The sequence below is a fragment of the Macrobrachium rosenbergii genome, chromosome 56, assembly GCF_040412425.1.
Source record: "Macrobrachium rosenbergii isolate ZJJX-2024 chromosome 56, ASM4041242v1, whole genome shotgun sequence".
NCBI classification, from domain to species: Eukaryota; Metazoa; Arthropoda; class Malacostraca; order Decapoda; family Palaemonidae; genus Macrobrachium; species Macrobrachium rosenbergii.
The window spans coordinates 34,761,664-34,774,163 of record NC_089796.1 but is presented as its reverse complement, the minus strand read 5'-3'; the positions used below and the strand labels follow the sequence as shown (position 1 = coordinate 34,774,163).

The 12,500-nt window shown below is 38.9% G+C and overlaps 1 protein-coding gene across 21 annotated transcripts in view; it reads right to left on the bottom strand.

Moving 5' to 3' along the window:
- Window positions 1-12,500, bottom strand: part of LOC136836296 (dentin sialophosphoprotein-like) — a 377,513-nt gene that overhangs the window by 240,598 nt on the left and 124,415 nt on the right. For 16 of the 21 annotated variants that reach the window (XM_067100383.1, XM_067100385.1, XM_067100377.1 and 13 more), the window contains one exon: window positions 4,357-4,421. The exons of 4 other annotated variants lie outside the window; for them this stretch is intronic. In XM_067100383.1, the coding sequence (XP_066956484.1) occupies window positions 4,357-4,421 (65 nt within the window). The remainder of the gene's footprint in view (window positions 1-4,356; window positions 4,422-12,500) is intronic. One more of the 21 variants, XM_067100388.1, reaches the window with a different exon arrangement.

Sequence of the window (12,500 nt, the reverse complement as noted above, 5' to 3'; positions counted from 1 at the left end):
CAACACGATCCTTTAAGATACTACCAATGTTTTCACTCACATTAAGGTCAGGGGAGCTACCTGGAAATTTACCTGACGAGAAGAAATTGATACCATTGTTTCGAAGCAGCTCCTGTGTCTGAAGAGCCTTGAAACATGGTGCCTTATCATGCAAAAATGTGACTTCTTCAACAGATAGCACATTTTCAGGATCTTTGAGGAAAGGAAATACTCCACCAGTAAGCACAGTTTCTCTGAAGTATTCGCCATTCCGTGACTGTCCTTTTTCTTTGATGATCCACATTAACCATTTGGCTGTGAAACAGAGAAAAATTCCCAAACATTCAGGAAATTTCACAACTTGGTGATAGCGCACATCATCGCAGATATCATCCTACTTTGCAGCCCAAATGATGTCATGTTTATGATCTGGCTTCCTGACTGTGTAAATGAAGAATTCATCTGATGCGGCAACATGGAGACAGCCAGTTTCATCCCAATCTTTACGAAATGAACCACAAAACCATGCACGGTCTTCTCTCTGTTTCTGAGTGATGTTGGTCTTGCTGATAACATGAAATGACTTGATCCCAGATTTTTTCAACTCACGATATACAGCACTATATCTTCTCTTCTTTCCCCTTTTTTGTTTCTAGTTCAAGGGCCAATTTACGTAGAGACTTTCTTGGTCTACCAACTGCCTCAGCTATGATGTCTTTTGACTCCTGAGAAAGGACTTCAGGCCTTCCATGATTCTCACTCTTTTTGTGATGACAATCATATGGATTTTTGTTCCAGTTTCTTTTAATGTATTTAGCCATCCAGGAATGTGAAATGAAGGATGGGCCAGCATCCCTGGCCTCTGAAGGTTATAGCCCGGATTTGGTCAATCCATCTGATTTCCTCCGAGCCGTTAGCCATGGCTGTTTCTAACTGCGTCACTCAGTCTGGAAATACAAGAAATATAAAAAGAAAAATAACTTAATAGAAACTTAAAATAATGTACTTGGAGATAGGCTATAGAAGAAAACTTCATAACTTTCCATTTGTTCTGTGGAGGGGGCTCTAATTTTGAAACACCTGGTATATATATATATATACATATATATATATAACATATATAAAAATAATATATATATATATATATATATATATATAACACATAATATATATATATATATATATATATATATATATATATATATATATATATATATATATATATATATATATACATATATATATATATATATATATATATATATATATATATATATATATATAATATATACTGTATATATATTATATATATATGTACACACACACACATTATATATATATATATATATATATATATACATACATATATATATATATATATATATATATATATATATATATATATATATATATATATATAGTCTTATTTAACCTCGGCTATGATCTGCAGCTTTATTTACTGGTACTCTTCCTTAAGATCTCCATTGCTTGAAGGATGAATAAAAAATGTATTTATTTTTATACTTATAGGAGCCACCACTGAGAATCGGCAGAGTTTGACAGCTTGGCACCTATAATGCAACTCTTAACAAACGCTCGATAGTTATGGTAAATGACGTCAGCAATTAGCCGTTTCTCAATTCGGTTGTCTACGTCGGTACAGGTTTACAATCGCTGCTTCCGCAATTTTAAAAACTGGAATTTTTTGGTGGAGGATGGAGGAGCATCATAAGTTTTACGGTCGTTGAATGAGAGAGAGAGAGAGAGAGAGAGAGAGAGAGAGAGAGAGAGAGAGAGAGAGAGAGAGAGAGAGAGAGAGAGAGAGAGAGAGAGAGAGAGAGAGACTATTGGCCCGGTTGGGTTGTTACACTGACAGATATCCATATGCAAAAGTCGAACAACGGTTGTACTGAGAATAATCATAATTTTAATAAAACTGTTTTACTGTATCTAATCATACTGTATGTATTATTATCATATTACACAATATGAACAGAGCGATCATATGCCATTTGCATTCTGGTTTTGTTTACTGCATTTTATTGACATCATCACTGTCTTTAGTTGCCGAATGGAACTTAATTCAGAGATACGTTCCTTTCGCAAATCATCAAAACAGGGTTTAAAAATTGCAACTACTTTATTTATATATGCTTTAAATTAAGTACACGTGTGACTTTGCTAGTTTCGTTTCAGACGTTGCTTTTGCCTCCAAAATATTTTGGAGTCTGCTCATTATTCGTTTCTTCAGCCTTAGCTATAATACCTGCTGCTTAAAGTTAGTGGCATTCTTAACACCTTCTCCATTGCATGATGGATGAATAAAAAATATTTTACTTTTTTTTTAGGAAAGAAATTAAACATAAAGTTTTTAACGCAACTCTTAATAAACGTGTGTTAGTTACGGCAACTAACAATGTGTAACAGCGGTTTGTCGATTCTGGTGTTTATGTCAATATTTGCTGTGGTTTATTCCAGTGTTTTGCATGCGGTAGAAAGTGGTTGTTAATTATAAGAAAAAGTAATGAATTCTTACATAAGCCACAAATTTGGTAAGCCTGAGTGGATCTATGATGACCTTTTGTTCACAGGTCTATTAATTAGTAAACAGCCAACTTACATTGGTGAAATCTTTCGAAAATGAGACAGGCATATAGCATATCCTGCATATTATGCATATCTACACGTAATCTAACGAAATGCATCTCTCACTATGCAAGACATTATATGTAATGAAATCACGGTTTGGGACAATATTTTAGGGATCGCATGATAAACGAAATCAGATGATTATACGCAAATTGCAGTTCTTTTTGTCGCTGTGTATTTTTTTTTCAGTTTTATGGAGTGTTATTAATGGAAATTAAATATGCTTGTGTATTTAGGAGCAACCTTCAGTTCCAAAATCCGAAATATCCAAAAATCGAAACAGCTTGTCCCGAAGGCTTTCATTTTTGCTATAAAGTGTGGTATTTATATAAACAAACAGTACCTGTAAAGTAAGATGAAAGTATAATTTTTCGGAGTTGAAGGCAATGTCAATTAATAAAGAAACAGTTCTGTGCTCAATCCGGAGGTGAAAACCCTCAAACCGGTATTTGCGTTTCGCACCAATATATTGGTGAGCTACTGCATATTGTAAATTTCTGCCAATATATACCAGTCCCGTGACAATGATTCAACTGCAAATGGCTTAGAAATAAAGCCGAAACCAGTCATGGCTTACATCCAGGTTTTTCACTTTTATGTGGTCTAGTGTGATATATATATATATATATATCACATGTCCTTATGACCCCTGTGTCAGAGCTTCCATTCTTCCTTTGAAGAATATTTCATGGCATATGTAATGTATATTTGGGTTATGGGTTTTTTTTTAATACATGAATGTGTTTAACTTTAATAAATGTATATTTGGGTTATGGATTTTTTTAAATACATAATTGTGTTTAACTTTAATATATGAATGTGTTTATCTTCAGTACAGCACAAGCGTTTGCAAATATTTCGCTGAAGCTCGTTTTATTATGATCTTACATGCACTATTACCATACTTCTGTAGTAAGGTTTTTATACATATGATTAAGTGTATTAATAAACTCAAATAAAACTACTAGGTGTGCCCATGGCTAAATTCCATATTTTTTGTGCAGACTACGATTGAAGCATGTATGTTAATAACACTAATTTGCAACAAATAAAAAATATATGCTATTATTAGATGGACATCTTCCTTAATCTTGTAGGTCGAAATATCTAGCAAAAAAAAAAAAAAAAAAAAAAAAAAAAAAAAAAATTAAGCCTAAATCACGCCCCAAATATATTAAGACTAGACATGTATGTCTAAATCAGCATACACACTATTCTGGAGCAAAGTCTACAAATGTTGAATGTTTAAATATTTTTGTTTAGAAACCTAATATTTTGGCTGATATTTTACTAAGATCACTTGCATTCTTGTCTTGACAAAACGTGATGTAAATAAATGCCCTTATTTGCCCAACGACTGAATACTGAAATGGAATTGAGGCATACAAGGGATAGGGAGGATAGGATAAGAAAAAAAAAAAGAACTTAAACAGTAGAAAGACATATCCAATATGTAAGAAACGAGAACAGAACTTAAAAACATAAAGAGCATAAAAGTCATTGTACTCGATTTTACATTTTTCCTTTCTATAAAAAAAACTCAAACACATATCGTACTTTACTGCTTTTGTACTGGCAGACATGAGGTGCATCCAATATTTGTCTGAATATTCTTGCAATGACGGTGAAGAACTACATAGTGCTTAAAAGTGAGAAGTAGCTACTGAATACTGAGTTTCAAGATGAAGTTTAAAATTCAAAAGAAATACGAACAGCAAATATACTTACCTCATCTGAATATTGTTCTGTTGTTTGCATCTGATAAACATCCCATGCACCTGGAACAGCAGCCTCTGATTCAAAAAGAATTTTGTTACACATCTGGGAGTGTAATTTCAGTTTTTGGTACACAGTCTACTCCCCTATGGAGGCATCTGGTACCAAGTATTTAGGAAATCACGAATTCTGATAAAAGAAAAAATTCCCTAAAAAGTTGAACTAATTATTTCCATACAAACCTGAGTAACAGCACCTTTTGTTTGCCACAAAATATTCCCAAAGACACCTTAAAAGAAAGAAGTGGAGCACCAGCCTCTCTGAGATGACCAGTGCACACAAACCACGAGGGTCCGGCAAGCCTTGCAGACAACTGCAGTCATTCCCCATGGCATCTAGGAAAAAGGTGTAACTGGGGCGTGGAGGAGGCAATTCAGTTTTAGAATAAATAAATTGTAATTTTTTATAACAAACCCAAATCTCAATTAGGATAAGGATGATTCAAACTTATATCCTCAGGGTGCTATAAAAATGCTGAAAACCTGTAGGCTGCTAGTATAAATTCAAAACAACTACAATAACACTGAAATAGTACATCTGTTTCTTGAATGACTCTTTGGATACACGTCCCTATTCTCTAGATTACCAACTTGTGCTTAAATAACTCAGCCAATACATGACGTAGAATCAGATAACTGTAAGATTATCATAAAGGTGTCAGAATGGGGAATGCCAAGAGAGGTGAGATGAAGGTGATGACGGCTTTACGTAATTGGAACCCTCCACAACAACAGGGAACATTAATCTTACTGCTATGAAACAGCCCTAGGAATATATATCTGATAGCCACTTATGTTTCATATCCCGAGACCAAATTATTTGTAAATGTCATCTGACTTCTATAAGCTTATTGTCATTAAAGCTACGTTCAAAACCAATGAAGTTAACAAAGCTCTTGTCTTGTGAGCACTGACTAACGTGAAATGCTTCTTCACCATCTTTCTTTTTCATAATCTTCAGGAATTACCATTCTGGGCCAATAAACTTTTTTATAATCTTCAAGAATTACTATTCTGAGCCAAAACATAATTGTATTTTTCTTGAAGCGGGTGCCCTGGCTTGCCTCGTATATAAGTGTATATGAACCTCCTCTAGTCACAGGTTCTTTGAAGGAGCAACCATAAGACACTTAGGGGAAAAAAAAAAACAGATGCTCACTGACATGTTGCAAAGATGCATATCTCCTCCTCCTCCTCCTCCTCCTCCTCTGCTTTCTCTACTGCTCCCTCTGAAGGTCCTGCAGTTCTTTCATGGTGAGCTTTGCTTTGTGTTCCTCCAGCAACTGCTCATATCATCATCACTAACCTTCAAGCCCACAGACTTGTCCAGACACACACTATAGTCCACATGTTCAGCCTGTGTGTGTGTGTGTGTTACTGAACTTGTAACATCACCATGACTATACATACACACGCATCAAGCTACAAATGTCTAACATCCAACTCACAGTAGCATAGAAACGGTACTGAAAGGAAATTATAATTCATGTGGTTCGTCACCTCACAGGATGGAAACGCTGAACATGAGAACCAACAATGTACATTGATGCCCAAGACCACTTGGCTATCAAGGTGTGGACTAGGGTGTCACTGATATATATATATATATATATATATATATATATATATATATATATATATATATATATATATATATATATATATATATATATATATATACATATATATATATATATATATATATATATATATATTGTATAATTATATATAATTATTTATACGTACACACACACACACACACACACACACATATATATATATATATATATATATATATATATATATATATATTCACGTATTTTAATTCATCCCTCTTAGTCTGCCAGATAAGGAATGGAAATTTCTAAATAAATGCGCTTCTCAGTTAACTCAAGGCTTTAGTGGCGGGAAAGAAGATGTTTGCCCAGAATTTGAACTCACGTAGGCCTGAAAAACCGCCCCACATCACCTGACCTGGGGTAGCACAATGATACACCTTAGCTTTCCCCCTGTGCCCCCGCCTCCCATCACGTGATTTGTAGGTGCGGCTCGTCCATTAGTGCCAAGGGACGAAAACAGGCTGTAGGTAGGCTGGGAGCTTAACCCTTAAGTACTTAACCCTTCCCATAAGACCTGTTTTTCATACCCCCTTTTGCTGGCTGCGTGACTTTTTGCAGATGACTGATGCCCGGGAGATTGGAAGCAAGCACAACAAGGGGGCACTTCCGACTCAAAAACACTCTGTACCTAGCTGGCAATGCGTGCAGTCGCGCCTTCCATTTTCTTCTTCCACTGGTGGCGGCTAATGAATCCGGACAGCCAAGCCCAACATGTTCAGAGCTTAAAACATCAACAGGAATAAGGTATGTCAGAAGCAATTAGTCTCCAAGCCAGTTCTGTTTCTCTCCTTGAATTTCTCTTATATTTTCTGAATTTTCACTTTTTATTCTCCTAAACCAAGACCCTTTTGTTAAGCCAAACTCTACCAACAAAAGCAGCCCATAACTCGCCCATGACTTGTCCTAAACGCAATTTGATTCCATTCATCGATCAGCATTAGATTATTTCCACCATAGTGTTAACCAAGGGCTAATAACTTAACCTGATCCATCACCTCCATAGTGCATAATTTTTCATGTGAGAGAAATTCTTTACTAGAACACTAATCATGGATTCATTTTCCAAGAGTCCTGCTACTCTTCTGCTTAGTCGACCCTGCCTTGTGGATCAAATCACCTTATAGTGCAGCAGATAATTGCATATTTCATAAGAATCGTTCAGATAGTGAAACAAGCATGAAATTTGCACAAGTGCTCTTTAAAGTTCCCTCACCATCAGAAAAGGGCGCTGGCCACGCAAAAAATTTAATATGGCGGCCAAATTCCAAGATGGCGGCCAGTATCGAAAGATTTGGCTAATTTTTCACTAGAATGGCATGTATTTGCTTCTAGCAATATGGTAAAGCTCTTCCATACTATTTCTTTGTGAATATTATGTTTCTGTAGCTTCCCAGTACAGTTTACCTTTAAATATGGGGGCTATATGGCTACTAAGAAAAGGTAGAAACAATAATTATAATGAGAAATAATGCCCATTCAACAATTATCGTTTTAAGCATGGATCTTGGTTTCTGTGGTTTTAGATCCTAATGAGGCCATCTCTTTCGAATAACTCATCAATTTTGAAGGAAAATTAATAAATGTAAAAAGAGTGTATGTCTGCACAAACCAGGGCACACTGGTGACATCACTGCTGTGTAACTCAGCATGGGGTTCAGTGCCAGCTAATCCAGCTTTACTAATCCTGTAGTCTTAGACTAGTAGTTGTAGTATAGTTTTAGTTTAGTGTCCCAAATGCTTTCTAACAGCCCCAGACCAGCTATGTCTTAGATAAACATGGCCGCACCTGAATAGACAGGATGTGCCAGCGTGAGAGCTCTGGTGGGGCAGGAGTTGCTTCATCTGGAACTGCAGAATCCTTCCTGTCAGCTGCAAGTGTAACCAGGACACGGCAGATGCATTTCAGGTTACAGCCTCTAGTTTGTACAAACTCCTGAGGACAGCATACACTGACTACTGTGCTGAGAAAGCAAACAACAATGAGCAGGCATTAGAGTTTGAGGAGTGGTGTGACCTTCGAAGACAGCAGAGTCCACAGTTCCACTTCTGGCACATGGTGTTCAGTCTATGGAACTTGATAAAACTACTGATCAGGTCCTTCCGTGAGGCCAATTTTGTCCTCTACTGCCAGGCATTGCATGAGCTGATCACCACTTCTTTTTCAACAATAATACAAACTATGCTCGTTGGCTGCCTATTCACCTCAGGGACATGCTTACCTGCAGAGAGTTCACACCCAGAGTTGCACAAGGAGTTCAAGGCTGGCAACTTTGTTGTGCACAAGACCAGTCGCCAGTTCTCAGCAATGGCTCTTGACCAAGCTCATGAGCAGACCAATGCCTTTATAAAGGCTGATGGCGGAGCCATTGGGCTGACTGAAGATCCGTCAGCACTCAGAAGATGGATGGTGGCTGGCCCAGAGATCATCCGCTTGGTGTCTGCATACCTGAAACAGAGGTTCAAAGTAAGGAGTCTAATGAGCAGACAACACACCATGAACAAACACCTCATGCTCGAGAAGACATTCTTGGAGAGAGTCAGCAAGCTGTCATTGGCTTTGCAACACTTGGGAAGTCCTTTTCAGGAAGAGAGCCAGGATCTGTATTCCATTGACAACAAAGACATTGCCCACCCCAGCTCAGCAGAACTTCTACAGACACACCTTGACAGAGGCCGCACTAAATTTCAGAAGTTTTCAGACTCTTTGGCAAACAATGCAGTCTCCTTCTATGAGCCGATAAAGAAGAACAGAAACTGACTTCTTCAGGCAAGAAGCTGCTCCTGTAGAACAGTCAAGCAGAAACTTCTGAAGGAGGATTGCCAGCTTTTCTCAAAGCTATTTATATCCTGTCAGAGCCGTGAATGTGATCTGCAGGATTCTTCCAGCACGAGAATCAAACATTCCCAGCTTCCCTTAGTGAGGTGGTAGGCTGTACACATGTCAGAAGTCTCAGCTGACCTCGGTCCTGGAGAGTCATGTTACACTAGAAGACAAAGAACCAAAGACTGATGTCCTCATTGTAGATGGATCAGCTTTGGTCCATGCCTTGCCACCAAAGAAAGGAAAGACCTTTGACGGCTATGCACTTTGCGACTTCTTGCCTGTGATACAATCCTATAGCAGCAAGTACACATCATCACATCTTGTATTTGATGTATACAATACATCCAGCCTCAAAGCTGAGACCAGGCTCCAACGTGGTCAAGGAGGAAGGCGCAAGGTGACAGACAAGAACACAATTCCATCAGACTGGCGCAATTTCCTAAGACACGATGCCAACAAGACAGAGTTGTTCCAGTTCCTGGCAGACAAAGTTGCCCAGATGTCTGCCACAAATGTTGTCATTGCGAGAAAGGGTCTGCTGTCCTCAGCACTCATGAGGCTAGTCTTCAGGGACTGGAAAAGTGCTCTCATGAGGAAGCTGACACCCGGATCTTTCTCCATGCCAAATATGCCACAGAACATGGAGCCAAGACCATCACGGTTAAAGCAAATGACACAGATGCTCTTGTCGTTGCAGTCAGTGCTTTCTCCACTCTCCACAATCTAGGGCTAGAGAAGCTATGGGTGGCATTTGGCCAAGGCCAGAGCCTGCGCTGGATTGCTGTGCATGACCTGTGCAACTCTCTGGGCCAGGAGAAGGTGAATGGCATGCTCTTCTTCCATGCTTCACAGGCTGTGATACAGTGTCAGCCTTCTCGGAGCAAGGGCAAGAAGACCGCCTGGCAGACATGGAACATCTTTCCAGAGGCCTCACTGTGTTCTCCAAACTGAGTCACTGCCCTCTCAGAGTGGAAGAGAGTGACCTGAAGGTCCTGGAGAGTTTGTCATACTTATGTATGAAAGATCCAGCACTGCTGGCACTGTGGATGAGGCTAGACTTGATATGTTTGCCAGAAAACAAAGGGCATATGAGGCCATTCCACCAACCAGGGAGCTCTCCTCCAACACACCCAGCGTGCTCGTACCAGGCTGGTTGTGTGTGGGGGCAGGCCACCCAGTGTCAGCCACAGCCAGAGAACCCTGCTGAGTGGGGATGGCAAAGTCTGGTGAAGCATGGCAAGTCCTCTGGACAACCAACTCGCCCTTAGCCAAGAGTTGCCAACAGCTTACCAAATGTGGATGCAAAGCAGGCTGTCGGGAAAGGTGCAAGTGCTACAAGCTGGGTCTTCCTGCACAGCTCTGTGCACTTGCAAATGTGAAGTCTAGATAAATATTGCCCTCTCTTCAGTAGATAATCTAGCTTGAGCATCCAACGTGTCATGCTATGCCTACCTTCTTATCCTCGAATTTTTCAAAGGTGTAGGTTGAGAGACCTATACATAGATTAGTTTGCTGTTTAGTCCATTATTTCTCTTCTTTCTTTTTATGGTTACAGTCTTAGACACAATGTTGTATGTGACCATACCATTACTATTTCAGTTGAAAATAGCATATTAGTTAAACTGTCTGATCACATGAATATACCATTAAATAAAAACAGTTTGGTCTCTATGTCAAATAGCGCTGTGGATAGAAAAAAACTTTTATGGCAAACCATTTTGTACGCCATCTTGGTTACAATTCATTTAGTAAGGGTTTTCAATAAAATGTGTGGTATGGAACATTTTTATAACCTAAAAGTCGAGGTTTAAAAAAAAAAACTGGCATATTCCATCCAATAGATGCTCCCAAACCAGTGAATCTCAACAGATGGCGGCCATTTTGAAAAATAGCCGCCATCTTGGATTTCAGGTAAAAGCGCCCTTTTTCTAAGAGAGCGTAGTCTTAGGAATGTTTGTGCCAAATTTCATGCTTGTTTCACTATCTGAACGATTTTTACAGCAATCTGCTGCACTATTAGGAGTACTGCCATTTTGATAATCGAGAGTCTGGATAGCAGTGGCCCCATTGTGCACAAGAGCCAGTTAACTGAGATTAATTCAGGCCTTATTACGCTTTCTAATTAGAGACGTGCTACTCACATCCTCGTAATTTCCATTAAAGCTTTCTAATTAGAGACGTGCTACTCACATCCTCGTAATTTCCATTTTTTTAATTTTGATTGCCTCCTGGATCCTCAGTTCCAGATTCATTTTTTGATTGCTTCATGTGTAAATAAATTCACTATAATGTAACCAGTGACTCATTTCCCATGGCGACCTTCCATTCTCTAATTCAATGGCGACCTTCTATTCTCTAATTCAATTTTGAAAATAAGGTAAGTCAACAGCCATCCCTTCATTTTTTTTACATTTTGGTGTTCTCTGTTGGCCCCTTTGGCAGTGCGTAAGTTAAAAAAAACCCTTGCATTCCTCCAACGAGACCCAATCTGTAAGAGTGTCGCCCAATTGCTAGGATTCCTAGGATAATAGCAACAACTAGCTGTGCTAATTGCTAAAAATAGGAACGAACGAACCAGGACTGAAATATCATTCAACTTAATTCCATCATTTCACAAAGGCATACAGGGCGACTGAAGCGAAGCAAGAGTACACAGGTAAGGGTTATTATCATAAGTCTTGTAACATTAAGGAAACATGGGGACAGATAGGAAAGTGATATTATTTTAAGAGAATGAGTAAAACCGCAACAAATATTGGAGCTAGGATTCTACATAACAGGCGAAGTGCATAGGATCTCAAGTTAGCGAGGCAGAGTGGTGGCCTGCAAATGTTACTCACTGCAAAAGAGCAGCTGTGCTGGGTTGCCAGATGACTGATCATTAGGAATTAGGAAGTGCTTTGCTAGGGATTTATCGCATGTGTTAGCAGTGAACAGCTAGCTAAGAGTGTTGTTAGGAAACAGTTACGTCGGAGAAAGTGTACAATTTCTGTCTGTGATGTAGGCTTCGAATTCGCGTTATTAAAACATGAGTAGCAACCTCTGGCAGTCCACGGCTGTCCGAGTCGGCTGTACTCCGGTCGGCGCATGCGCAAATCCGCTCCCACAGTTCAAAGATCGTCAGATCCCATTCAAATCCATATTTCATGTTTTAAGTAAAGTAAAGGCACTTTAAGTATATCTTAGTTTAACCAGACCACTGAGCTGGTTAACAGCTCTCCTAGGGCTGGCCCGAAGGATTAGACTTATTTTTACGTTGCTAAGAACCAAATGGTTACCTAGCAACGGGACCTACAGCTTATTGTGGAATCCGAACTGCTGACGTTTAAAGTTAAATAAGTCGATTTTCCATTCCACAACCCTCCTTCAACCAAGAAAGTCGAGTGTTCTTTTGTCTGAGATTCCAAACTCTCGTTCGCCACAAATGGCGAAACAAAACCAGCAGTCATCAGCTGTTACGCGCACACTCAGTTCCCACATCTCTCGTTCACGCCGTAAAAATTTAATTACTTTTCGCCCTAACGTAAACCCTCAAGGAAGACTTTAATATTTTTGAGAATAATTGGCAAACCCTTGCCAACCATATCACTTGTCATAACGGGAGCGAGCCAGTAAAATTGCATAAATACCAAAGTTCATTTAAGAGAGAAAAAA